The 26641-nt window shown below is 46.4% G+C and overlaps 2 protein-coding genes and 1 long non-coding RNA gene across 7 annotated transcripts in view; 2 read left to right on the top strand and 1 right to left on the bottom strand.

Moving 5' to 3' along the window:
* Positions 1-13327, top strand: part of SMARCAL1 (SWI/SNF related, matrix associated, actin dependent regulator of chromatin, subfamily a like 1) — a 51739-nt gene extending 38412 nt beyond the window's left edge. For 3 of the 5 annotated variants that reach the window (XM_065930618.1, XM_065930617.1, XM_065930616.1), the window contains exons 13-18: positions 928-998; positions 4861-4963; positions 6276-6458; positions 7462-7562; positions 8530-8626; positions 11725-13327. In XM_065930618.1, the coding sequence (XP_065786690.1) occupies positions 928-998; positions 4861-4963; positions 6276-6458; positions 7462-7562; positions 8530-8626; positions 11725-11937 (768 nt within the window). In that variant the 3' untranslated portion in view covers positions 11938-13327. The remainder of the gene's footprint in view (positions 1-927; positions 999-4860; positions 4964-6275; positions 6459-7461; positions 7563-8529; positions 8627-11724) is intronic. The other 2 variants (XM_065930614.1, XM_065930613.1) reach the window with 1 other exon arrangement.
* On the bottom strand, positions 7572-23894 carry LOC136164933 (uncharacterized). Its single transcript, XR_010662425.1, has 3 exons — positions 23709-23894; positions 17451-17727; positions 7572-8533 (listed from the first exon to the last, which is right to left on the bottom strand). It is a non-coding gene; the product is annotated as an uncharacterized lncRNA (long non-coding RNA).
* On the top strand, positions 23879-26272 carry RPL37A (ribosomal protein L37a). Its single transcript, XM_065930619.1, has 4 exons — positions 23879-23985; positions 24352-24480; positions 25050-25132; positions 26145-26272. Exons 1-4 carry the CDS (start codon positions 23983-23985, stop codon positions 26206-26208), a joined length of 279 nt encoding a protein of 92 aa, XP_065786691.1. The 5' UTR covers positions 23879-23982; the 3' UTR covers positions 26209-26272.
* Positions 26273-26641: the final 369 nt, after the last annotated feature.

Raw genomic sequence — 26641 nt, 5'->3', positions numbered from 1 at the left:
CTCGTCTTGTGGCGTCCATCATGTAAGGTATGTCCCGCTGTGGCTGCTTCCCTGAGTTACAATGAGCTCAGGGCCGTGGGAGTTATTACTGCTGGGTCATCTCTTTGTCCCATGAGGGCGCTGCCGTGTCAGTCACTGGCCTCACAGGGCCCAGGCCCAAGCCATGGGAGCATCTGTAAACCCACACTGGAAGGGGATGGCGGCTCTACCAAGGCCAGTAAGAGTACCTGTCATCTCTGGGAGCCCGGGAGCGATGGTAAATGTTCTCTCATATTATTATGAAACGATTTAAGCACCTCCTGGGTTAGCATTCCTTAGTGGGATTTATTTAGATGCAAACGCTAAAGAAAATATGGTTTCTTCTCCAGGGAAGTCAATTGCCTTATGGGGAGACAGGCCAGAAACACATGAATAACAGTATTGAGATGATATTTGAATACAGTGGGGGTCAGTTGGAATTGATTCAGCACTTCTTAGAGGTGAGCTCAGTCAGTTGGGTATGCACACAGCTTGGCAGGAGGAAAGGACTAGGGGAACTTCGTGGAACAGTGTCACGTGTAAGTTGTCACCAGCCTGCAATAGCTGTAGTGAACAGGTGTGCTTAGCAAGGTCCCTTCAGCTGAGCACCTGAGCTTGGTATGGATGTTGAGGTACCACCTGAGATGTCTTTCCATAGAGCTTGTATGTTCCTTGCCTCGTTGGATTCTCACGACAGCTCTAAAAGGCTGATGGAGGAGCTGTAACGCCATATCTCTCAGGGTCCAGACAGTTCCCACAGCGTGGCTAAAGCAAGCAGATAAGTCAGGGACTCTTGGCTCTGCCACATGATATTGGGACCTATAAAGCTTGTGGTGGCAATAATTACGTCAGTGTGTTGCAGAGTTCTCAGAGTGGGAGACTTTAAACCTTTCCTTTCTCTTTCCACAGAAGCAGCAGCAAAAAGAAGCCCTCATTCTCTTCTTCAACAGAACTGCTGAAGCTAAAATCCCATCTGTCATGTAAGTGGTCACCAAGTGTCACTTCTCTCTCTCTCTCTTTTAAAAAGAAACACCTGTTACCTTAGTCCATCCGGATGGCTTTATCGTTCTGTAAGAAATGATTGTGTTAGTCACTCAGTCATATCTGACTCTTTGCGACCCCATGGACTGTAGCCCCCCAGGTTCCTCCGTCCATGGAATTCTCCAGGCAAGAATACTAGAATGGGTAGCCATTCCCTTCTCCAGGGAAGGGAATCTTCCCAACTCAGGAATTGAACCCGGGTCTCCTGCATTTCAGACAGACTCTTTATCATCTGAGACTTGAATCCTAGTTGCCTTGAATACACAGTTTAAAGCACCATGGCCTCATGGCTCAGGAGGCATAAGTAGGCTTGTAGCCGGAACACCTCCTGGATGTGACTGAGGTCCCTGAGCGATCCTGTCTTAACCCAAGTGAAGTGGAGCTGTGGCCACTTCTGAGGAGGGCAGAGTGACCCAAACACTGAAGCAAAGTGTTCCTCTTCCAAGAACTGTGCTCACTTGCCTGTAGGAGGAAATTAGGAGTTTCATAGAAGACCTAGAAGCTGCCGTTCAGAGAGTCTCTAGTCTTCTCCAAAGACATGTTTCAGCCATCATTTTCCTAAATAAGAAAGAAAGTGAATGTCAGGGTTTGTTCAAAAGATATGGGCAAGTGGCTGTTGTCACACTTGAATCTCCTTCCGCCCTTTAAACTAAAGCTGAAGTGATCATTTCTGTCCTTAAAATTATTCAGTGATGACTTGAAAAAAATCGTCTGCTTTTGCTAAAGAAAGAAACCCCCACTGCTCTTCACATATCACTGTGTTAGAAGCTTGAAGGAGTCCAACGACTGTGCGGCTTGCCTAATTTTTATTGTTTAACATTTGTATAACGGTCCAAGTGATTAGGTTACAATGAAAGGAATTCAGCGTGGGTTAAGTTTTGTGAATAAACTGAGCCTGGAGGCCTACCCGGCCCCTCACTCAGCCCCCGCATCGCCCAGCCTCCCCGGCCTCTCCCTCTGCATCCTCAGATGTGGTTGGAGAGCGAGTTCACCTCATTGTTCCAGTTGCAGGCTCTCCACTTGGACCACCGAGTGCTGGGCAGCCCTCCTTCACCCTCTGGGTCCTACCCTTTTCATTTATGATGCTGCTATGAGACTAATGAACTCAGGTGTGGTTTTTACAGCCTGAAAACCCTCTCAGACACCAATCGGAATTGCCCCCATCAACCCATTTCTCAGATACCGCTGGATAACAGATGGCAAGATGTCAGCCCTCCCTTTGCCCAGCTTGTGACCTACAAAACCCAGGGTCCCTTGAGTGCTGGCTCAGAGCCACCCATTCCCCCTAGAAATTTAAATCTAGCCATTTTTCCATCTCGTGAAGAAACTTTGGTTATACCTTGACTTAGTATGGTTATGCTGCTATAACGAAACTATCACAGGCATGTCCCTTAACAAACATGTATTTCTCACAGTCTTGGAGGCTAGGAAGTCCAAATTGAAGGTGCTGGCAGATTCAGAGTCTGGTGAGAGCTCTCTTCCTGGCCTGTAGACATCAGTCTTCTTGCGGTGTCCTCCCTTGCAGAAGGGGCACGGTACTCTCAGGGCTCTCTTTAGTAAGAACACTGGCTCTAGCTCCTCCCATAGGTGCCACCTCCCAGTACCATCACATTGTGTGTGTGCATGCTAAGTCTTTTCAGTCCAACTCTGACCTCATGGACTGTAGCCCACCAGGCGTCTCTGTCCACAGGATTCTCTAGGCAAGAATACTGGAGTGGGTTGCCATGCCCTCCTCCAGGGGATCTTCCTGACCCAAGTATCAAACCCTCATCTCTTACATCTCTTGCATTGGCAGGCAGGTTCTTTACCACTAGCGCCACCGGGGAAGCACTAACCATCACACTGGGGGTTAGGATTTCAACATATGAGCTGGTGGGCAGGAATACAAAGATTCAGTCCCTAACATATCTTATACATACTTTTTCAAAATCCTATGATAGATTATATGGTGATTTATAGTTTCCAACAGTTCTGACACCTATTAACTCATTTCACATTTACAGGTTCTTCTTGAGATCAGTAGAATAAGTTAAAATGTAGAAACTGAGTAAATCTCATGTAAATCTTTAAACTTCAGAATCACACAGCTAGTAAGTAGAAATTAGATTATAAATCTTAAAACTCCAGTTTCCTCTGATAATTGCTTTTCTTTCTGTCTTTCTTGTTTGCTGTTGTTGGTTTTCATTTTAATGGACAGCTTTCAATATAAAGCCAAGGTTATCGTGGTCAGCAGATATTTCCAGCCTGGTAGCCTCGGGACGTGAGGAAGGCAGAGCAGTGGTGCCACGTCTAAGATGCAGAGGGGAGAAAGGCATTAGGAAAATTGGGGGCCGTGGTGTTTATGGCCTGAGCAAGTTGATTTTATGGCCTTGTGACTTTTTGATGATGCAGTAATAAATGTTTTTGCTTATATCATAGCAAATTTTATGTCTCTCAAACTAATTAGATTATATTAGTGTACTTACAGATTGAACTCAACTCCATACCATGGTTGACCATAGTGTTTTTTGAAAATAATTCTTAGATGTTTAGAAGACCGTCCACTTACCTTTTCAGCACCTGCCCATACTATGACAGGAAGCCTTGGAGATTCTAACCTCTAAGGAGAGCAGTGTCTGTTCTCTGCCCGGACACCCATGTGTATGTCCTGTCCACCGAGGCTCACCTTCCTGCTACCTGTGCAGGAGCCTTGACCTGTATTGAGATTGGGAACCCTCTGCAGGACACTGGTGCCCCGGGCAAGCCTTAGAGTCTGCTGGCTGAGTGGCCCTCCTCCCTACAGTTCTCAGGGGTCACTGCCTTCCTGTAAGGCCACAGCTAAGGATAAGGGGCAGAAAGTCAAGAAAACAGCACAATGGATAGGGACTTGCCTGGTGGTCCAGTGGTTAAGACTCTGAGTTTCCAATGCGGGGGCGTGGGATCAATTCCTGATCAGGGAACTAAGATCCAACATGTCCCATGGCACAGCCAAAAAGTAAATAAGAATAATAAAAATATTTTTTAAAAAAATAAGTACTTAAAAAAAACCCACAGTGGATGGAGAAGAGAACTAAATTAAAGGGAGGAAAAAAGACCACATAAATAAGACCTTTTCACCCCCTATTCCTTGGCCTCGAAAAGAATTCACTTAACACTGCCTTAACTGCAGGCCCTGGAGTGCAGTCTGATGTGGAAGGGAGCTGGAGGGCTATCCCTGACCGTCTCCTGAGTATGAGTACGTGTGTGCGTGTGCATGCTCGGCGGTGTCTGACTCTGCGACATGACGACTTTTGTCCCCCAGGCTCCTCTGTCCATGGAATTGCCCAGGCAAGAATATTGGAATAGGTTGCCATTTCCTACTTACTCCTCAATACTACATTGCCAGAAATTTGATTACTGTCAAGAATCCCTTAATCCTGGCCCAGGCATTTTCATATCTATAGACAGCACTTCAGTTTTTATTGAAAACACACTTGAATGATGGTAGCGGCCAAAGTGAAAACTGTTAATTATCTAGTATGATCTCAGGTTATATGACTGTTTCAGAAACCTCTCAGAAACATGTAAAACATAAAGATACTTCAACTTATTTGTGTTTGGGAGATGGCTAAAAAGTATGGAAGAATTCTGTACATGGCAGAAGGTGACTTCCCTGCACCTTCTGAGGGCAGGAGGGAAAGGTCAGCTCTCTGAGGAGAGAGTGGATGGGCCAGGGAGCCAGGTACCCCAAAGGTGTCTGCCATAGATGCAGTCACTTGTCAGTAACTAACTTCAGTCAGATTACGTATGTGTTCAATTTATTGTTGTCTTTGTTAAATGCAGCGAATATATCCTGGACCTGCTGGAAAGTGGACGAGAGAAGTTTCTTGTATTTGCGCACCATAAGGTGGTTCTGGATGCAATTACTAAGGCGCTTGAGAGGAAGGTGAGCACCCTTTGACATTCAGCCCAGGATGCTCTTCTTGTTTGTGCGTTGGCTTCTGAGTTGTTTTGAGCAGTCGAGGTCAGATCTGAGCAAAGCAGTGAGAAGTAGTTTTCCGGAACCATTGCTGAAGACTTTCTGAAGGATTTTTCTTGCTTTTAGAACCATGAACATGTTTGTTTTAACCCATCTTATAAAATTTTTTTTCAATTTTAATTGCTTTGAAAGTGAAAGTGTTAACTGCTCAGTCGTGTCCAACTCTTTGCAACATCGTGGACTGTAGCCAACCAGGCCCCCCTGTCCATAGGATTCTCCAGGTAAGAATACTGGAGTGCGTGGCCTTTCCCTTCTCCAGGGCATCTTCCCGACCCCTGGATCGAACCCAGGTCTCCTGCATTGCAGGCAGATTCTGTACCGTCTGAGCTACCAGGGGAGCCTTACTGAGGTATAATTATAGGTACCTGTGATCCGTCTGTACATGCAACGACTGGGATGAGTCTCTGGGCAATGGTGCTGAGTAGAGACCGCAGTTTACATAGTGTTTGACTCTATACAGCATTCCTGACATGGAACATTTTAGAAATGCAGGCCAGATTAGTAGGGACCAGGTGGGTGAGAGAGAAGCAGGAGGGAAGTGGGCAGGGCTACAAAAGGGCCACGGAGCATCCCTGTGTGGTTAGAACCATTCACTGTCTCCACTGTGAAGGCAGATATGTGAAAACCCACATGTGGGATAAAACTGTATAGAACACATACACATGAGTCTCAGTAAAATGGAAAATTGAATACGGTCAGTGGATTGTATCAAAGTCAGTCTCCTGGGTATTATAATAGGCTATAGTTTTACCAATATTGGGCTTCCCTGGTGGCCCAGATAGTAAAGAATCTGACTGCAATGCAGGAGATCTAGGTTTGATCCCTGGGTAGGGAAGATCCCCTGGAGAAGGGAATGGCTACCAACTCCAGTATTTGGGAGAACTTTGGAGAATTCCATGGACCGAGGAGCCTGGTGGGCTATAGTCCATGTGGTCGCAAAGAGTTGGACACAACCCAACGACTAACAATACTTTTAACTTTTACCAATATTATCATTGGGGTAATGGACAAGAAATTCCTCTGTATTATTGCTTAATACACACACGAACCTACAGTCCTGTCAACACAAGGTTCAATCTGAAAGGAAAGGCCAGAAAGAAACTCCGAAAGCAGTTCAGAGGGTGCCTGAACTGGAGCTTGGAGCTTGGAGCTCGGAGCACCCCAGCAGCGCGGTTCTCTGCGCACCCCTGCCCAACCACTTCCCTCCTTGTTCCTGCAGCGCGTGCAGCACATCCGTATCGACGGCTCCACCTCCTCGGCCGACCGCGAGGACCTCTGCCAGCAGTTCCAGCTGTCCCCGGGCCCCGCCGTGGCCGTGCTGTCCATCACTGCCGCCAACATGGGCCTCACCTTCTCCTCGGCTGACCTGGTGGTGTTCGGGGAGTTGTTTTGGAACCCAGGGGTGAGGGGCGCGCGTCCGTCCGCGGGGTGGGGGAGGCGAGAGGCGGGGCTTGTGTGCGCTGTCCCTGGTGCTAGCGTTTGGCCCCTCATTGTCCGTCAGCTTCACAAACAGATGGTAGGTCTTCACAGCACCCTGCTGTGTAGCAGGATGATCGAGTCCATCTCATTATCAGTGGGTAGGCTGACGTTCTGAAGAAACCTCCGGATCCACCTCTCCCTGCAGACGCTGCGGGCTCAGAGAGCATAGCTGTCACTTAAGGGGAGCACATGGCAGCCCGGTCCCAGGCCTCTGCCTTCCCAGCCTGAGCCCCTATTATCCACCACCCCCGGGAGCCGCTTTAGTGGTGGGGCCACAGCAGGGCGACCACGGTGGGTGTTCCCTGGACACAGCCACGGTGCCCACTGGCCTTATCTGGTGAGCTGACTGCTGTGGCAACAGACGGAAGACATTTGTTGGGACTCGTAAAGTTTTCTCCCTCCTGACGTCCTGCGGGTGTGGCTTTCACTGCCACAGGCTGGCAATGGCCTTAATGATGATGGGGGGCTTAGAGGCTGAAGGCATCTTAGAATAGAAACCATGGCTGGTGGGTTTCATTGCTCGTTGTAGGGTTTACCATGGTATAAAAAAGCCACCCTACCCCTGATCCTCTCTGGCCTCTGCCCGGGTACAGTATTTTTATCTATTTAGAAGATAAGTTTTCATTCCATGGAGGAAGACAGAAAGTATGCCGGGTCCCCTTTGTCATGGGTGGTGGCAGAGCCGAAGCTTGCCTTCAGTCCACAGTGCCCAGCACCGGGCCCAGCGCTGGGGAGCCGCCCACAGCCGCAGCTGCAGATTGAGTTCCCCGTGTTGCCCAGTGCTGTGTTTGCGTCTCGCTTTTGTCAGATGACAAGTCACTTGTGGGCAGAGGCTCGTGGGCCCCCAGCCGTGTGACTCACAGTGAGGAGGGTTTGTGATGGACTGAGCGGCCTTGACCTGCCTCCCCCCACCCCCCGCCCCGCAGGTGCTGATGCAGGCTGAGGACCGGGTGCACCGCATCGGACAGTCGAGCTCCGTGAGCATCCACTACCTGGTGGCGAGAGGCACGGCCGATGACTACCTCTGGTGAGGCTGCTGGCGGCCCGGCAGTTGGGCTTGGCACTGATGATGTGTTTTCTTTGCTCCCTGGGAGCCTCTGCTTTGGGGGAGCTCTCCAGGGACCCACACAGAAGACTTCGCTAGTACTGCCCTCCCCCTTTCATCATGACCCTGTCTGGCCCCCTGCGCAGCATTACTGTGGCTGCAGTGGGGGGGGGGGGTGGGGGGGTGGTGAGGAAACCTTGCGGGAATAAGAGGATGTGGCTCCTTCCCACTGACCTGAGAGAAGGGAGGAAAACCTACTGGGATGAAATGTATGTGGAATTTTGTTTGTAAAACACTCTGTTCCTAGACGTGAAAGCACTTGCTGAGACAGGGAAACCCCCCCTTTGTCCCCTGGTGACGTCTGCTGGTACCGTAAGGCCACCTCTTCAGTGCTACTGCTGGGCCATCCAAAGAAAAGTGGCTCATTCGGGTCATGCAGTGCTTTCTTAGCAGAACTGGGATAAAATTTTCAAGTCTATGGAGTTTCATATCCATTACCTAAGAGAAAGATCTCAAAAGGCTGCCTCCCAGTTCCATTTCTCCCTTCCTGATGATAAGTTTCTTGATTATCTGATTTGTTTCCACTGCCTACCTCTCTTTCTAGCATGATGACCGAGGCATCTTACCTTTACTTTGTGTGTGGCTTGCTTCTTCTTTCCTGTCTGTTAGTGGATTTGTTATTCAGGCAGCTCATAACAGCACAAGGTCCAAAATTTCGTTGTAATGGCATTTATTTCATACACATCTCCCAGTAGAAAGACCTTTGAGTCTGATATCTGAGCCCTGACTTGGCTGGTTTACAATAGAGAGGAAGTAGGTATTTCAGGATGGGTGTTCGTGCCTGGCAAGCTGCAGAGATCTGAGACAGTAAGCTGTCCCATAAGCACAGGGGGGTGGTCTTATGATCAGTGCTGGGTCCATGCACTGCAGCTCCTTTCTTCTCCAACAGGCCCCTGATTCAAGAGAAGATTAAAGTTCTGGGTGAAGCCGGGCTCTCTGAGACCAATTTTTCAGAAATGACAGAAGCCACAGATTACTTCTACAAGGTAACACCAGCCCATGGCTCCCTTCACTGGGGCATCCTGAGGTTTGGAATAGGAAGGTGTGACTCACTCCTGGAATCTCCCCCAGCCTGAGAGCCGAAATGACGGCTGCAGTTGTTCTCAGGTCAATCCGTGTGTGCATCCCTTTATGGAGAAGTGCTGACATTAACTCCTGCTGCTTTTCACGTAGCCTCCTAGATCCTCCTAAAACCAAGGCCTCCAAATGCTGTCATCAGGCCATGAGAAACTGACAAAAAATTCCCCATGGAAACTGCCAAATTGTTGCAAAAAGTACATGGCAGCACCATGCTGCGGGCCAGCCAGGGAACACGTCCCAAGCACACAGTGGGGACTGTTTCACACAGGGTGTTGCTTTCATGTGGCATATTTTCCCCTGTCGCTGCATTTTATCTTCAGTGTCTCCCCGTTTTATAAAGGGGTGAACAGAGATCTGCATAGGAGTAAGACTAGCCCACAACTGCCCTGCAAATCTGTTTACCCACTCCAGTATTCTTCCCTGGAGAATTCCATACACAGAGCAGCCTGGTGGGCTACAGTCCACGGGGTTGCCAAGAGCTGGACACGGCTGAGTGACTCACACTTTCGCTTTCACACAAGACTGGCCCACAGTCACGGGTCATGTGAAGCCAGCTCAAGACAGAAGGCTTCCAGCATTCCCTGTGTGACAGCCTCTCTTATCATCAAGGAGGGTAAGAGGCCCATGAGCATCCTTCAGTGAGCAGCTGGGCCTTGTCAGAGGGGCTGAGAGGAGATCTGCTTGCCTCTGGCGAGAACAGCCTGGGCCCAGCAGGCCGGCCCTGGCCTAGCTCTCCAGCCCCATGGCGGCCACAGCCCTTCTCCCTCCGTTTCTGTGAAACAAGGAAGAGAGGAACGAGAGGTGCAGAGACTCCCAGGGCTGGTCTTCATTCACCTGCTCAGGTGGTTGACGAGGAAGGTGAGAACTCAGGAGGTCCTGAGAGGATTGTTTCTAAAGAGACAGTGGTCTGAGGTCTTGGACAGAGGTCTGAGCCTCGTGCTGAAAGGCAGCCTTGCTCTTCAGAAAGCTGAGGTGGCTTCTCCTTCCTGTGGAATTACTGAGTATCAAAGCTGAGTTAAATCGCACAGCCTTGTAGGTGATTCTAAGACTTGTCTGAGGGTGTGGTCTTTACATTTACTTAAAACTAAATTCTTTTTTCAGGATATAATTATTGGGATAAATTAGACTCAGGGGAGATATAAATTATAATATAAATTATCCTTACAGTTAATAAGCCAGTTTTAAAAAACAACTTTATTTTTAAACTTTTTAAAGAACTCTCTAATTCAGTTGAACAGTGACTGTTTTGACAGAGCCTTGCTTATTATTTGCCCTTTAAAAAGAAAGAGACTTATTTTTAAAAGATTCTCAACTAATGAGAATAGGTTTATTTATAACTCATTTATTTATACTGGCCTGAACCTCAGTTGCTCTGAATTAATTAAGAATTTCTGCCTAAAAATACAAATGCAAGATAATACAGAGTTTATCAATATTTAGATTAGTAATTAAAACTGAAAACTTTATCAACTGTTAGGACAAGAAAATGTTGCCTCCTTGTAGAGGAGCCAAAAGCAAAAAAGGTCATATCTGCCTGCCTGCTGAGAGGGAAAGTGAAATATTTGTCTGATCTTAGAATTTGCTTCCCTTTGTGTGTGCTCCAGATTAGCACATAGCTTTGCCACCACAGACTCCAATGAACGTGGACAGTGACTTCTATCTGGAGTAGGCTGCCTTTGAGCATTTCCTTGACTTTTAGTTGCCCGGACAGAAGCTTCATGAAGGTTATCGTAGAGGAGGGCACAGGGCTGCTATGAGGCTGACCTTAATCACCTTTAATGTCACGCCCCATCTGAATATCTGGGATCCTGAATGGCCCTCGAATGTAGGGCCCAGGTTACTGAATAATCTAGAGTCCTTGCAGGATCAGTTTTCAAGAACTCAGCGTCACCAACGTGGAAGGCTTTCATGAAAGCACAGAAAGAGTGGCCAGTTAGGCTGAGACCTGACTACAGAGGGCCTGGAAAGCCAGGGAAGCAGACTTGATGAGGTAGATGCAGGGTGCCCAGTGACGCGACAGGAGAATCTTAGCAGAGGGCAGTCTGGAGGGAAAAATCAGGCCTGGGCCAGACTTGTGGGCCCACTATGTGGGAAGAGGCCTGAGGCAGGAAGTGCAGTGAAGCCATTTCAGGTCCCAGCAGGTACAGAGCCACGCGGCCCAAGTAAACAAACTGCCTGCGAGGTACCTAGGAGGGATCAGAGGGAGAAGCCAGCCTTGATGTGTGAGATACGGAATCAGGACACCCCGGTGATCACAAGCCGGGGGGACTGGATGAGAAGTGGGAGACCATCAAAACCAGCGAACAGGAGCTGGTTTGGAGATGTAGGACTGAGGTGAGAGACGGCTGTGGTTTTTAGACAGGTTTGGTTTTGTGGACCTGTGGGAGGTCACTGGAGACACTGAATATGTGCCTCTGGGTTGAATGATGGTCAGGGCTGGGAGTTGAGACAGAAGAGAGCAGCAGAGGGGTGAGAACGAGCCCATCCTGTGTTGTGGTCATAACCACTGGGTGTGATTTTAACCCTACACTGTTGTCATCAACACAGAGGCACAGTTGTAATCATTGTAACTTTAGGGTAATCAGAAATGGGTGCATGTAGCTACTTATCAATATGCTAAGTGTGCGTTTTATAACCACTCTGAAAATCAGGTATAAACCATGGCTGAACACGCTGATTTGGCAGTTGACTTAGCAGTTTAACTAACCTCTTAGTGAAAAAAGGCCTTGGAGGAACTGAGAATTTGGGAGCTCTTTCATTGAAATAGTAATTTGTAAAGTTAGAAGGGAGACGCATTTCCAACATAAATTAGTGTAAGAGCAGGTCCTTTGTTTTCACAACCATTTCTTTTTCTTTTTTCCCAACAAGCAGCAGAGAAGAAGCCAGACATGAAGGCAGTAAGGCTGCTCAAGTGATAAATAGTTTACTGAGCTGGTCCCACAGAGGTGGAGGAAAAGTCAATGTTAATGCCTGGGTACTGATGTCTTTTCTTCCTCTGATGAAGGACTCAAAGCAGCAGAAGATCTACGACCTATTCCAGAAGTCCTTCGAGGAAGACGGAAGCGATATGGAGCTCCTGGAGGCAGCAGAGTCCTTTGATCCAGGTTCCCAGGACACGGGAGACACGCTGGATGAAAGCACATTGACAGGCAGCCCAGTGAAGAAGAAGAGATTTGAATTTTTTGATAACTGGGACAGCTTTACCTCTCCTCTATAAGAGGAGGGGGAAAAGCATTAAAAAAAAAATCATGGCATTTATTAAAATAACTTAAGGCTTTTTTTTTTTTTGAAGCATATTCAGTGTTGGTCTTTGTCTCCAAGCCCAGTGGGTTACCAGGCCAAGTGTCAGCATTTCCTTTCATTATGTGTGGGTTTGCCTGGGTCTTAATTAACCTTAGCTTGACCTACCGAGAAACAGAAAGTAGGTCGTAGTAGCAGTGAATCATGTTCTTTAATTAACGAGGTGCTTCCTCCACAGCCCCCGAAATCTAGATTTTTTTTTAAATGTATTGATTCAGCAAATATTTATAGAGCACTTAATATGTGCCAGAGCCCTGTCGTAGGTGCTGACAGCAGGTCACTGAACAAAGAATGAAAAAGTACACGCTTTTGCCAAGGTTATCATATTAACAGGAGAGGCAGTATTTTTCTATGAAGAAAGGTAAAGTAAGCTAAGCGTGTAGAGCAGGGGTTGACAAGCTTTTTCTAGAAGTAGCCAGAGAGTAATTAGTTTTGCCTTAATGGGTCAGGATGTTTGTGTTGGAGCCGCTCATCTGTGCTGCTTGTGGTGCAGAATCAGCCATAGACAATCCGGAAACAAGCGAGCATGGCTCTTTCCCAATAAAGCTCGGTTCCAGACGCTGAGTTTTGAACTTCATATAATTTTCATATGTCATGAATGACTATTCTTCTGTTCTCAACCATTTAAAAATGTAAAAACTGGACTTGGCTCACGGGCCCTACAGAAACAGGCAGTGAGCAGAATTTAGGCCGCAGACCATAGTTTGCCAACCCCTGGTGTAGAGTAACACCGTCCAATGGAAACAAGACGCAGGGCACATATGTGATTTTAATTTTCTAAAGAGTATTTTTAAAAACAAAGAAGGGCCAACTTAGTAACCCAGTACAGTCAAGGTACTGTCACTTCAACATAATCACTATTAAAAAAATTAAGAAACTTCTTTTTTTTTTTTGGCTCCACCAGGTCTTCGTTACTTTTGCACAGGCTTTCTCTAGTTGTGGCGAGCAGGGGCTACTCTTTGTTGTAATGTGTGGGTTTTTCATTGTGGTGGCTTTGCTTGCTGCAGGCTCGTGGGCTTCAGTAATTTTGGCACACAGGCTCAGTAATTGCAGCTCGTGGGCCTTACAGCTCAGGCTCCGTGGTTGTGGCACACGGGCTTAGCTGCTCTGAGGCACGTGGAGTCTTCCCAGGCCAGGGAGCAAACCCATGTCCCCTGCATTGGCAGGCGGATTCTTGTTCCCTGTACCACCAGGGAAGTCTGAACCTTTTCATTCTTTTTTTTCATACCAAGTCTTCAAAATCCAGTGTATGTTTGACACTCATACCAACACATCTTAGTCTGAATATCCACGTTTCCAGTGCGTGTGTGGTGTCTCCTGTGTCGGCACCGCAGCTTTAGAGAGGGGAGAGAGGAGTGGAGTAGCACGTGGGAAGAGTAAGGTGATGACATGGAAGAGAGAGACGAGTCCAAATGATGTAGCGCTTCTGGCTCCTGGTAACGGGTTGATTTTTTAATTTCATCCTGAACATGAAGCCACCGACTGGTTTTGAGCAGTCGTATGAGGCAGTCTGACTATATTTTGAAAAGATCATCCAGTTTGATTGTAGAAAATAGATCGGGAAGGATGAGCAGAGGGACCAGTTGGTAGGAGGGGCTACTGGGCTCTAGCCACTGACCACAGGGGACACTCTGGGGTGTGGCTGAACAGGGAGCAGTGTGAAGGAAGTGAGGAGCAGTTGGAATCTGGATAGATCTTGGATGTAAAGCTGAAAGGATTTGTGCGTGGACTGACCATGGGCATTTGAGGACGGTAAGAGTCAATTCTGAGACCTGGGGGTTTGGCTTCAGCAAAGTGCTAGGACTCTTGGCCACTCTGAGATTAAAAAGATGAGAGAGAAGGGGACTTCCCTGGTGGTCCAGTGGCTAAGACCCCATGCTCCCAATGCAGGGGGCCCAGGTTCGATCCCTGGTTGGGAACTAGATCCCACACTACACAGCTCAGAGTTCACATGCCAAAACTAAAGATCCCACATGCTGTGCAGTGAAGATCGAAGACCTTGCATGCCGTGACTAAGACCCAGCACACACACACACAAAGGTGGGAGAGTAGAGGCTAGGGGCAGGGAGAAGTCCAGGGTTGGCTGTGGACCTGCCGAGTTTGCGGTGGCCCCTGCACAAGCTGTGGCAGTCCTGGCGACTCCCGCCCAGCTTCCTTTGGAGGAGGACCTCGCTGCCCAGCTGTGAAAGGGTACTCAGCAAATAGCCTCCACTTGGCCACCACTTCCGGCGAGTCTCAGGTGGCAGAGCACTCTTGATTACACCCTTCCCGGGGCAGCCTGCATCAGGGACTGAGCAAGGTGAGTCTGATGCAAGACACCACCGGTGGGCGGTCTTCACTGCACAACTCCCACGCCACAGTGGCTTGTCAGCCTCACAGCTCACCTCCCTCTGCCCTGCCCTGCCTCCTCCCACTTCCTTTCACAGGCCATCTCTAATATGCCTCTTGCATCCCAAACTCCGTCTCAGTGTGTTTCTGGAAAACCCAGCCATAGCAAGGTCCATCCAAGCAGACGTGTTCTGTGGGCAGTAGAGTGTCTGAGTCTTCTGACTCTGCCTTCCCCTGATGAGAATGGTGTTTATGGTCATGGGGCCGCATGGGATCATCTAGGGGGCTGGTGGCTTCAGGAGCAAAACAGATCTGACCCAAAGCCGAGCACTCCACATACAGGGTTGGGAAGAGGAGAAGAGGATCCAAATGGGAGTCCAGGAAGTGGATTTTTTTTTTTAAGTGTTTCAAAAACAAAGGTATTGCTGCTCTAATTGGTGTTGTGCAAAGCCAGGGGGCAGGTGTCAAGTGCTGGCTTGGAGTGAGCCCCGCATTTGCTGGTGTGGATTCTTAGGTCTAAATGATTTTTTTAATTAATTTTTATTGGAGTATAGCTGATTTACAATGATGCGTTTTCGTTTCTGCTGTAGAGCGAAGTGAATCGGCTACACAGACAGGTATGCTCAGTTGCTTCAGCCGTGTCCAACTCTTTGTGACCCGAGGGACAGTGACCCCAGGCTCCTCTGTCCATGGGATTCTTCAGGCAAGAACACTAGAGTGAGCAGCCATGCCCTTCTCCAGGGGGTCTTCCTGACCCAGGAATCAAACCTGCACCTCCTGCATCTCTGCATTGTAGGCAGATTCTGTACCACTGAGTCACCAGGGAAGCCCCGATAACATATACATATAACCCCCGTTGTCAGATTTCCTTCCCATGTGGTGACCACAGGGCGCTGAGCAGGGTTCCCAGAGCCATACAGAAGGTCAGGCCCGAACGGTTCTGCAGCGCGCTGCAGATGCAGGCACTGACCAGGCTTTCCACGTACGGACACGGTGAGCCCCGGCCCTGAGGGAGGTGGCTGCGTTTTCATCGTGTAGATGCAGAAGCTGAACCGCGGGTGTCTTGGCCGGGAAGAGAGCAATGCGGCAGCCAGGCCCCCTCGAGGGCCCACTCTAGGGGTCAGGGTGCCACTTGGCCAGGGAAGGAGGCCCATGATGCTTGGTGAGGCGGGGGCACGGTGAGCAGTGTGTTAGACAGCCTCCCTCCCGAGGGGCTCAGCGCTGGCCGTGAACCGAGACCGGTCCCTCTGCAGGCCCCCAGTCGACTCTGCTCATCAGACTAGGACGAGACCCTGGGGGGATGTACCCCTTTCTCATCCATTTGAGCACCCTTTCCTGGGCTCCCAGACCGCTGCAGTTGAGAGAGGGGCTCCTTGGGAGCCACCCAGCCCCCTCACCACCGTTCAGGCTCTCTGATCTCTCAGCAGAGTCTGGGCTGAGGGTCACGTCCTCTGTAAGCTCCAGCCTCAGGGAATAACTAGGAAGACGCTGACCTTGCTGCTTTCTGGGGTCAAACCTGGCCTTCGATGACTGCTTCCTATTAATCACCACTATCGATTTGCTGCTCCTGACTTCCCCGCAGGGTCAGAGCTCTTTAGAAAGTCCACCTGCACACCTAAGCTTAAGGAGCATGAGATGATGCTTCGGTCTTTCTGAGGGATTGTGGGATTAGCAGCTGAGGCTGCACCTGCGGGTTTATCCTGCCATTGAATTCTCTGCTGGGGTCCCAGATCTCTGTGAATAATCCAGACTTTGGTTTCCTCATCACCCACTGACATAAGAACTACCTGTGGTTGTCTGGAGAAAATCCAGGACCAGAGGCCTGGGAGAGAACTGTCAGGGCTCTCCTTTGGGCCACCTGAGGTTGTCTCACACCGTCTCACTCCCAGCTTTGCATTTTATTTTTTAACTCTGCGAGCTGTTCCACCTGAACACATTTGTCTTTAATAACAAGTAATCTTGTTGGAAGCTTCCAGAGGACAAATGGTGGCCTACCTAAATTTTACTATCATTTCCTCCCAAACAGGAACTTAAGAATTTTTCTAAGAGTGATTAACATAGAGCAGAGGCTGCTGTTTCATCACATAAGCTGTATTAAGTCCCTTCATGAGCGATAGCTCTGGAGAGCCAATTACATCACTCCATGGCTGTTGTCCATCTGCAGTGGACATTTGAACGATGCAGATATGGAGAAGGACAAGGTCAGTCATGCACCAGGGGACCTGTTGGGAGCTGGCCCAATGGGGACAGAACCTCTGTGAAAAGAAATGCTAACAATCCTACAGTAAGTTTGCCCATGTGATTTTTGCCATCCTGGGAGCTCATTAGTGGAAACAATACAGTCTCTTCATTAAGGACAAATTGCTGAAATGAGTTGAGGCTCCGGAAGCAAAAAGGTTTGGGATCATGGTCAGATCCTGAGTTTCAGAAAGAAGCATTTCTCCCTGGCACGTCCCAGTGCCTCTCCTTAGCCTCTGCATGATGCCCTTAAATCACACAGCTTGAAAAATGTTCAGAAGCCCTCTCCTGTGAGTCTGTGGACATCGCCAGATGCTGCTGTTTGGTCAAGTTCTTTCATTGCTTAGGACCTCATTTCCTGCCTCCATTAATAATCCCTTCTCCAGGAATGTGGCTAGGATATGAGGGGTACACTCCTAAGTAAAAATGAATGTGTAGGTGATTCTGAAACATATAGTGCCAGTTGGAAGAACCACTTCCAAATCAAATTAACAGATAACCTGCTGCATTCATCCCGGGGCCTGCCTTTGAGATACCTCCAGGTGTCAGGTCAGTGCCTGGCAGTGGGAGGGTGCTTGAATTTGAAGCCACTCTTCCTTTGTGGTCTTAGTATCAATAAGATGGCCTGTTGAGCCGCTATCTGAGGCCTCCAGTTAAACTTCAGTTTCAGCTACTCTGGAGAAAAAGTCCCCCTCCCCTCAAGATGTCCCTGAAGTCCTCCAAAGCAAATTTCATTTACCCCATGCAGCCTATATATTTTAAGTTATACCTCCCCAAATGTATCTCTGAAATGTGTTGAGATCTGTCCAGGCATTTCTGTGTGATTCAGTAAAAGATATTTGGACTTATTTAGATAGTGAATACCTTCAGGTTTAAGGAAGCATTTCCACACTAACTTCCTTCTTCACTCTGCAGCTCAATCCAGACACGCACACCACCATCCACCATGTTTTCAGGAAATGTCAGTCGGAATGAAGAAAATCTGGGGGCATCTCATCTCACTCTTGTCTCAGCCAACAGTGTTCCTCTTAAAGCCCCTCTGCAGCTGTCCCTGCTTCTCCTCACCAAGTTGTCAAGTGAAGTCTGGTTCCCTGAATGACCCTGGTTAATTTCTGCCTCCAGGGCCGGCATCAGGAAGACTCTGAAAGGCAGTAAGGAATCCTGTTGGCCTCAATCCACTTGTGCGTGAATTAATCATGTCTTTTCCTACTCGGTTTCCCACAAGCCTTTTTCTAGGTCAGAGGGAGAGCTGAGAAACACAGCTGGAGGTGCCATCCCCTCACCGCTGACTCTTGGGTTTTGCCTTATCTGTGCATTCTTATCTATTGGAAATGATGTTTTCTGAAGCTCTTTCCAAGTGAATTTTAAACTGCAAAGGGACTGAAAAGAAGTCCAACCTTATTTTTTCACCCTATCCTCTGACTTCTTACCAAGTTCAGGATTACAAGGTTTAAAAAAAGCTTAGAAGCTTAAGGAAGATTCACTGACAGTCTCTCGTACCTAAGTTTTATTTTGGCGGTATGTTTTCCAAGGTAGGGGGTTTTTCCAAGAAGAAAATGGATTCCTCATCATAGCAGACAGCATTGAGAAGCCTGTGAGTCACAGTCTTTGGGGTATTATGACACCCTCTGCCCACATCCCCCCTACCCCAAACCATTCAACAGATACATTAAGTACCAGGCATTCTTACTCTTCCTTCTAACCTTTTTTGGGGGGAGGATAATGAAATAGAATATGCAAAAGAGTTCAGGAAACAGATTTACAATTTAACAAAATATTATAAAATAAACACCTGTGTAACGATGACCCCTAAAGTTGCAAATACAATACCTTCTAGAAGCTTTATTGTTTTGCTTTTAATGTTTAGATTGACAATCCACCAGAAGTTTATTTTGGGGTACAAGGGGTGAGATAAGATCAAGGTTAATTTTTTTCCATAAGAAGATGCAGTTATCTCTGCACCACTTATTGAAAAGCCTGTCCCTTCATCCACTGCTCTATTCACTATTATAAATTCTATGTAAACATTAATCTAGAAATGTTTGAATACAAAAATGAAAGTCCTACATCCCTACCCTACTCCCAGCCCTATTTCCTAGAGGTGATAACTCTTTGGGATAACTCAACAATTTGGGATGAAGCCACTGGTAACTTATTCCCTATGCAAACAAATATGTGTAAATATACATAAAATTTGTTTTTATAAAAATTGTATCAAACTCTTCCTACTGTCAATGGCTCCTTTTATTATACATATTTGGCCATTGTGTCATATTGATCTCCTTTATCCCTTTTAAGAGTGGCCAAGTAGGGACTTCCCTGGGAGTCCAGCAGTTAAGACTCTGAGCTCCCGCTCCAGGGGTCACGGGTTCCATCCCAGGTTGGGGAACTAAGATCCTACATGCCATGCAGTAAATGTGGAGGGAGAAGGGAGGAAGGAGAGAATCCATTTCTGACACCCGATTCTTCCCAGGTGTCCAGGCCTCGGCAGCCTTGCCCTCCTCTTGCTGGTCAGTCCCTCCCGGCCGAGCTGGGCCTGCAGCCCTCTCAACAGCCCTGTGCAGACCTCACTTTCATCTGCGGCCACCAGTCAAGAGTGAACAAAGAGCTCTTCAGGCACATAGTGAAGAAACAACCAGGGGCCTAGGACTCCGGGATAAGCCCTTTCTGTCTGCACCGTGAGATGAATGTAGGATGTTGCACACACCTCAGATTCCTTTCAAATATAAAATGTTCCATATGCCCCCAAGAGAACTGGTTGATGAAACAGCTAGAAGCACTCTTCTCTGAAAGCAACTTTTATTTATTTTTCTAAAAGCAAAAAGTGAATTCTGTTGGCTCGGGTGGAGTGGGAGGGACCCAGCAGAGCTTTTGAAGGAGACTTCTATGGGCACACATCACCATTAACAACCTGTATACCTGATGGTCCTTTAATGGGATGAGATTTACGAGCCCACAGATAAGACAAATTGAGACTCCACGCACAATTCTCTGAAGCCACTTAGAGCTGATTTCATGAGAGTGCTATTTGTACATCCTCAAGCTTGCTATTTAAAGAGAATTGTTTGGTTTTGAAAAAATTGCTCTGAACATGAACAATTTCCTCTTATAATGGAGTGTCTCATTTTCAGCCACTCTATTGCATTTCTACTTATGCATTCTCTCTTCTCTTGCTTTTTCTCTCTATCCCTCTGAAGGTCAGAGACAGGGAAGGCTATACAGAAGATGGGGTGGGAGCTGGTAAATGCACTAAAAGATGATCTAAACTAGACCCTAGACCCAACCCAGGAGAGCTCACCTCAGCTCAGGCTGCCCCAGTGCCAGGCTGGCTGTCCTTACCAGCTCCTGCTTGACCTAGAGGCACAGACTGGAAAAACTGGAACAGAAGGACCATGAGATCACTTGTTTTCCTCCTTTTTTATTTTTTTGGCTGGGCCTGACCAGAGGTTGGACCCAGGCCACAACACAGTGAAAGTGCTGAGTCATAACCACTGGCGTGCATGCTAAGTCACTTTAGTCGTGTCCAACTCTTTGCGACCCTATGGATCATAGCCCGCCAACCTCCTCTGTCCATCGGGATTCTCCAGGTGAGAATACTGGAATGGGTTGTCACGACCTCCAAGCGATCTTCCCTACACAGAGGTCAAACCCGTGTCTCTTGCATCTCCTACATCAGCAGGCAGTTTCTTTATCACTAGTGCCACCTGGGAAGCCCAAGATGTCACTTTCACTGGTGGCTCAGACGGTATAGAATCTACCTATAATGCAGGAGACCTGAGTTTGATCCCTAGATCAGCAAGATCCCCTGGAGGAGGAAATGGCACCCCACTCCAGTATTCTTGCCTGGAGACCCACGGACAGAGGAGCCTGGTGAACTATGGTCCATAGGGTCACAAAGAGTTGGACACTTCTGAGCGACTAACCACTGGACCACTAGGGAATTTCCCAGTGCTTGTTCCTCAACACTGTTTCACCAGTCCCATTTGTTTGCAATATATTTTAATTTATAGTTTTCTGGAGGCAGGGCATAGTTTGGGTAAAGAAATTTCCAGAAATCATTCCCCAAAAGCAGTGTGTTTCTCTTCTGAGGGAAGAGAAACTTATTCCCTTGGCCCCCTGCCATCCTTCATCCTCGAGGCACAGAGAATGTGTGAATGGAGCCTCTGGTGAAACTGAGGGATGCTGAGCACAACCCACTCCATCAGTGGTACCCATGAGGCAGGTAGCAATAGCCAAGACTTTAATAGCTTCATTGTGTTCAAGCTAAAGAAATTAAAGAGAAAAGAGATGGGCATATTTTTAAGGTCAAAGTAGAAAACAAATCTGTTGTAGTTCCCTGAGTGTGGGAGAACAGAAAATAGGACTGATAAATCATCAAGAGATATTGAAATCAGGTATCATCATCTCAACAATAATAACCATCATTTAGAAATGCTCACTAGGCACTTCATAGAAGTTATTTAAGCTTCTCCGGTGGCTCAGACAGTTAATAATCTGCCTCCAGTGCAGGAGACCCAGGTTTGATCCCTGGGTCTGGAAGATTTCCTGGAGAAGGGAATGGCTACCCATGCCAGTATTCTTACCTGGCAAATTCCATGAACAGAGGAGCCTGGTGGGCTACATACAGTCCATGGGATCACAAAAAGTTGGACATGACTGAGTGACTAACACTTTCGTTTTTTAAGAACCTTAAAAGTATGGTATACTCATTTTGCAGCTGAGGAAACAGCTCAAATCTTGTGACACAGTAGAAAGAGCACTGGTCTGGAAGTCATTCATTAGCTCTATGACCTTGGGCAAGTACCTGGACCTCTCTGGACCTCAGTTTCCACTTGGGGTTATCTTAAAGCCTTTTTTAGTTCTAACATAAGTGGATTGACCTTGAAATGCAGAGAAGCCCAGACAAATAAAAGTCCCCTTAAAAACTCATCATCAACATTATACCATGCAAGGTACCATTTCCCTACGCAACATGTGTCCATTACCACTGTCACACCAGGCTCTGTGCTCAGTCCTGGGATGCAAAGGTGGACAACTGAGGCTCTGTTTTCATGGAGTTGATCTTGTGGTGATCTTGGCTTGCGTTTGTTTTTTTTTTTTTTTTTCAAATAGACTTTATTTTTTAGAAAAGTTTAAGATCTATAAAAAGAAAAAAAAATGGGGCCTCCCTGGGTCCAGCGGTTAAGACTCCATGCTACCAGTGCAGGAGGCCCAGGTTTGATCCCTGGTCAGGGAACTAAATCCCACATGCCGAAACTAAGACTGGTACACCCAAATAAATAAATAAGTATATATTTTTTTTAAAAATGAAGAGAAACTTCCATGGCAGTGGTTAAGACTTCTTGCTCCCAGTGGGAGGTGGAAGGAAGGTTCAAGAGGGAGGGTGGGTATATGAATACCTATGTATACCTATGGCTGATTTATGTTGCTATATGGTAGAAACCAACACAGTATACAACAATTATCCTTCAATTAAAAATAACTAAATTAAAAAGAAAGACAAAAATAATAAATCTTTGTTAGTGAAGCGAAGGAAAAAAAAAATTCATGCTCCGACTGAAGGGAGCACCAGTCTGATCCTTGGTTGGGGAACTAAGATCTCAAATGCCAGTGTAACATGGACTAAAAAAAAAAATTTAAGAGATTGTACACAGTTCTCATATACTTTTAAAAAACCCAGTTTCCTCTGTTATTAACATCTTACATTAGTATGGTACATTTATTATAATCAGTGAACCAATATGTGCATGCGTGCTAAGTCACTTCAGTCGTGTCTGACTCTTTGCGACCCTATGGACAGAGCTTGCCAAGCTCCTCTGTGCATGGGATTTTTCAGGCAAGAATACTGGAGTGGGTTGCCAGGCCCTCCTCCAGCGGATCTTCCTGACCCAGGGATTAAACCCACGTCTCTTATGTCTCACGCATTGGCAGATGGATTCTTTACCAACAGCACCATCTGGAAAGCCCCCAGTGAACCAATATTTATACATTATTATTAACTAAAGTCCACAGTTTATTCAGAGCTCTTTAGTTTTTACCTAATGCCTTTTTCTGTTCCAGGATCCCATTTTACATTTACATTCATGTCTCCTTAAGCTCCCCTTGACTGTGACAATTTCTGACTCTCTGTTTTTTTATGATATTAATTTTGTAGGACACCTCACATTTGTCTGATTTTGTTTTTCCATGACTGGACTTCGGTTATGGGTTTGGAGGAAGATCACAAAAGTAAAGTGCCACTGTCATCGCACCATATCAGAGGGACACGCTATCGCCATGATTTATAACTGTTGATACTGACCTTGACTTGGCTTTGCTAGTGTTTGGCAGGTTTCTCCACTGTGTGGTTACTCTTTCCTCGCTTTCCCATATTATGCTCTTTGGAAGGAATCACTCTACACAGCCCACAGTTAAGGAGTGAGGAGTTATATTCCCCTTCTAGAGAGCAGAGAATCCACATAAATTATTTAGAATTCTTCTGCAAGAGTGAGTTGCCTCTTCTCCCCCATTTATTTATTTATTCAATCATTTATTCACATCCGCATGGGCTCATGGACATTTATTTTCTACTCTGGGTTAAAAATCAACAAAACTTGATTTTTTTGCTCAAAAATTTCCAGACTTATCCACTGGGAGTTCTTTCAGTTGGTTACCTTGTCTCTTTGACATAGCTTCATCACAGTAAGGTTTTTTGTTTTGGTTTTTAAGCACTTCCTTACTTTCTGGCACAACAACACTCCAGGCTCATCTTGCATGTGTCCTTCAGCAGTCCTGGAATCATCATTTCTCCAAGGAGTCCTGGCTCCTTTCATTGTAGAATGATATTAGAAACCAAGATCTGAGTGCGAGGTGTACACATTTATAATGGACTTAAATATTTTTTTTCCAGTTATAAATACATACTCATTTTAAGAGATAACTAGAAAATGCAGAAATATATAAAGACAAAACTCAGTTAAACATCCCCACTAGCCACAACCACAGGGCCTGCCGCTTTTAGAAGGCATAATGTAGAAAGCAGTGAGATCTGAAATCATATTTTAAGCACTTCTCTTTAAGTGCCAATGAGTGAGCAAATTACTTAAAAATCTAAATCTTGTCTATAAATGGAGGAAATCTTACCTCCTTTGCAGGATTTCGTGAGATATATGTACGATAATGTCGATGTGTGAAAGAGCTTCTGCTACAGTTTGTCGCTACAATTTGTAAATCACTGTAACGCTGTCGGAGACGCCTCTCGCCAAGCTACCCTGAAGGCACTGGAGCGAGAAAACCTCCAGACCATAGAGTTCAGTTCCTATATGGGCCTCCCATCCACCACTTCCTGTTGTCGGCCTAAAACCGCGCCTGCGCACTTCCCATCTTCCTCTTGGGCTCGGGTCTAGGTTGCGTTAACATGGTGAGTGTTGGTCAGGATGAGGCCTAAACGTCTATCCGCTTGCATCTGCCCCCTTTTTTGGTTTGTTTGCCCTAACTTGCCTCTGCTCGCCCGCTCTGTCCCGTGACCCTGGCCTGCGTACCATCGCCTGTCCTCTGGGACGCAGATTGGAGCGGTTTGGCGGGGCCTGGCGCGTCCAGTCTGGGTTCACAGGGTGCCCCCGGGCCCACCGTGGGCCCTGGGTTTACGGGGATGGGGTGGGAGGGGGAGAGCTAGGTGGGCAGGTGGAAGAATGGCGTGTGGAGGCGCCGGAACTTGATGGAGTGGCGAAGTCCCCGTTCCTGGGTTCTAATATTTCTGTTTTCTCTCTTAACTCGTTCCTAACAGGCGAAACGCACCAAGAAGGTCGGAATCGTGGGCAAATACGGGACCCGTTATGGTGCCTCCCTCAGGAAAATGGTGAAGAAAATTGAAATCAGCCAGCACGCCAAGTATACCTGCTCCTTCTGTGGCAAAGTAAGATAGTCTGAGGGTGGGATGGTTTCCTTCCGAAACGGGTCCTCTCCTGAAGGAAGTTTATCAATAGTTTGCTGGTTCTAAGTTGTTGAGCAGTTCGCTGCACACACCGTTGGTGACCAGTTCTGAGATAAGAGTGTTTATATCTTCGGGTTTTGTCAAACGCTTTTCCTTTAAAGAAAACCATTTGGGAGCTAAAGGAGGAAAAGTTATTTGACAGCCCCAGCCGAAGTCAAACCTCCTTGTGGAACATGGTTCTGTCAACTTTTGTCTGCTGGTGTTGCTAGAGATTTTTGTTGACTGTGTATAGAAATACTGTTTTTGGAGGTGGGGGGAAGAGGGCGGGTCATTCACATCCTTGACTGTCACCATGGTGAATGCAAATTTTGCACCAGAGACCCTGAAATTAGAGGGAAAAAAAAAAAAAAAAAATATATATATATATATATATATATAAATAACCTCACAAAGTACACCAGTTCTGGTTTCCTTGTGTTATTAGACTCCTGGATGTTTGTAATATAAAAGGCTTTTCTTTGGTCATAGGAAAAATCAATTATCTTTTACAGACCAAGATGAAGAGAAGAGCTGTGGGCATTTGGCACTGTGGTTCCTGCATGAAAACAGTAGCTGGTGGTGCCTGGACCTACAAGTGAGTCCATTTCTTTAAGGTGTTTGAAAGTGTGTGGGCCATGTCAAAATTCAGGTTTGTCGCTGGATGGGCTGATTTTAACAGATCTGCTAGTTGGGCTGACTAATGAACATCGCTTGTATGGCAGGCTGTTTTTGTAAAAATTAAGAAGTCAGTTAGCTTATTGCTGTACATGTGAGGCCATCTGACCAACACACCTTTGCTATTCTAAACAGTATTGGTTGTGCTGCTTCAGTTTTGTGACTGACAGTGGCCAAGTGATAATTGGAGACGTAACTACTGTGTTGGTTATTGATTATATTGGACTTTATCCAATTCTGGAAATTCAAGCCATCCTTGAAGGCCTCTAACCTGGAGATTCATTGCTGAACCTGAAGGCTGACATGGTTTCCCTTTAACCAGTTTGTAAGGTCGTGCTGTCCAGTACATTAGTCACATAGTAAAATGATTTGGCTAATGTATTGAAATTTTTGGTTTTTGTTAAAGTTGAAACAGTGTAAAATACTGGAAAATGTTAAAATGATAATGTGGACATATATATATATATAAAAGCACCTTGTTGGGGTTCTGTGTGGACAAAAGGGAAAATGGAGAGTGCTCTTGTTTGTGATGGATAAATGAATTAGCATTGATCTACCACATGAGATGGAGTGGTTATGTTTTTCAGGTACAGTGCCTGAGTATTGTAGTAAAACATTGTTTTGTCACTTCCACAGTGTGCTTTAGTCAGCTCTGCCACCTTAGACATTGTTTTCTTGCTATCTCTCATTGTACCATCTTGTAATTTATTAGTTACTTCTGACATTCTGTCCATTCCTTTTTAATGAGTTTAGTCAGCCTCTCCCAATCTTTCCTTCCTGTTAATTTCATGCTCTACTGTCTGTGAGAAGTCAGATGTATGGGATTGCCAGTAGATGTCATCGTTAGGATTGTTATGTAAAAATGAGGCATATTCTCATTTGCCATTCTGCATGTTAACTAGTTTTGGAACCAAATTTGTTTTTCTTTACAGCACCACTTCTGCTGTCACGGTAAAGTCTGCCATCAGAAGACTGAAGGAATTGAAGGACCAGTAGAAGCACCACCATTTGATAATGTTGCTAGCCTATAATAAATGGGTTAATTTATGTAACAAAGTTACTTTGGCTTGTTATTTTTATTGGTTAGATGTTCTTATTTGCATTGCATTATTTTTGCTTTCTAAAATAAGGACTTAATTAAAATCCTTTAAATTTTTCTTGGGAAAGCATGCTGAGGTGGGTTGTAATCCACTTGCTTTTTTTTCAGTAGTCAAATGATGCATGACATAAGATTATGAGCCTAGGTCTGTCCTTGATAGACTTCTTTGAGGTAGATTGGTCCCAAAAATGCAACTTTTAAATCACAGTTAATACATATTTTTTAATATTTTAAAGGTTAAGATGACATATACTGCCTGTTAACTTGTGATGTTTTGTCTGATCATACCTTGCCCTTGTTTGAAATGTTTGACACGGGCCTTCAGGAATG

Source organism: Muntiacus reevesi, chromosome 3 (assembly GCF_963930625.1).
Source record: "Muntiacus reevesi chromosome 3, mMunRee1.1, whole genome shotgun sequence".
NCBI lineage: Eukaryota > Metazoa > Chordata > Mammalia > Artiodactyla > Cervidae > Muntiacus > Muntiacus reevesi.
Note: the sequence above shows the minus strand (reverse complement) of the source record. Positions and strands in the feature narration are given on the sequence as shown.

Bases quoted from the DNA above. Each gene is read 5' to 3' on its own strand.
- RPL37A (XM_065930619.1), top strand. The intron at 24,481-25,049 runs GTAAGATAGTCT...TATCTTTTACAG, and splicing joins CCTGCTCCTTCTGTGGCAAA to ACCAAGATGAAGAGAAGAGC. The intron at 25,133-26,144 runs GTGAGTCCATTT...TTTTCTTTACAG, and splicing joins GGTGGTGCCTGGACCTACAA to CACCACTTCTGCTGTCACGG.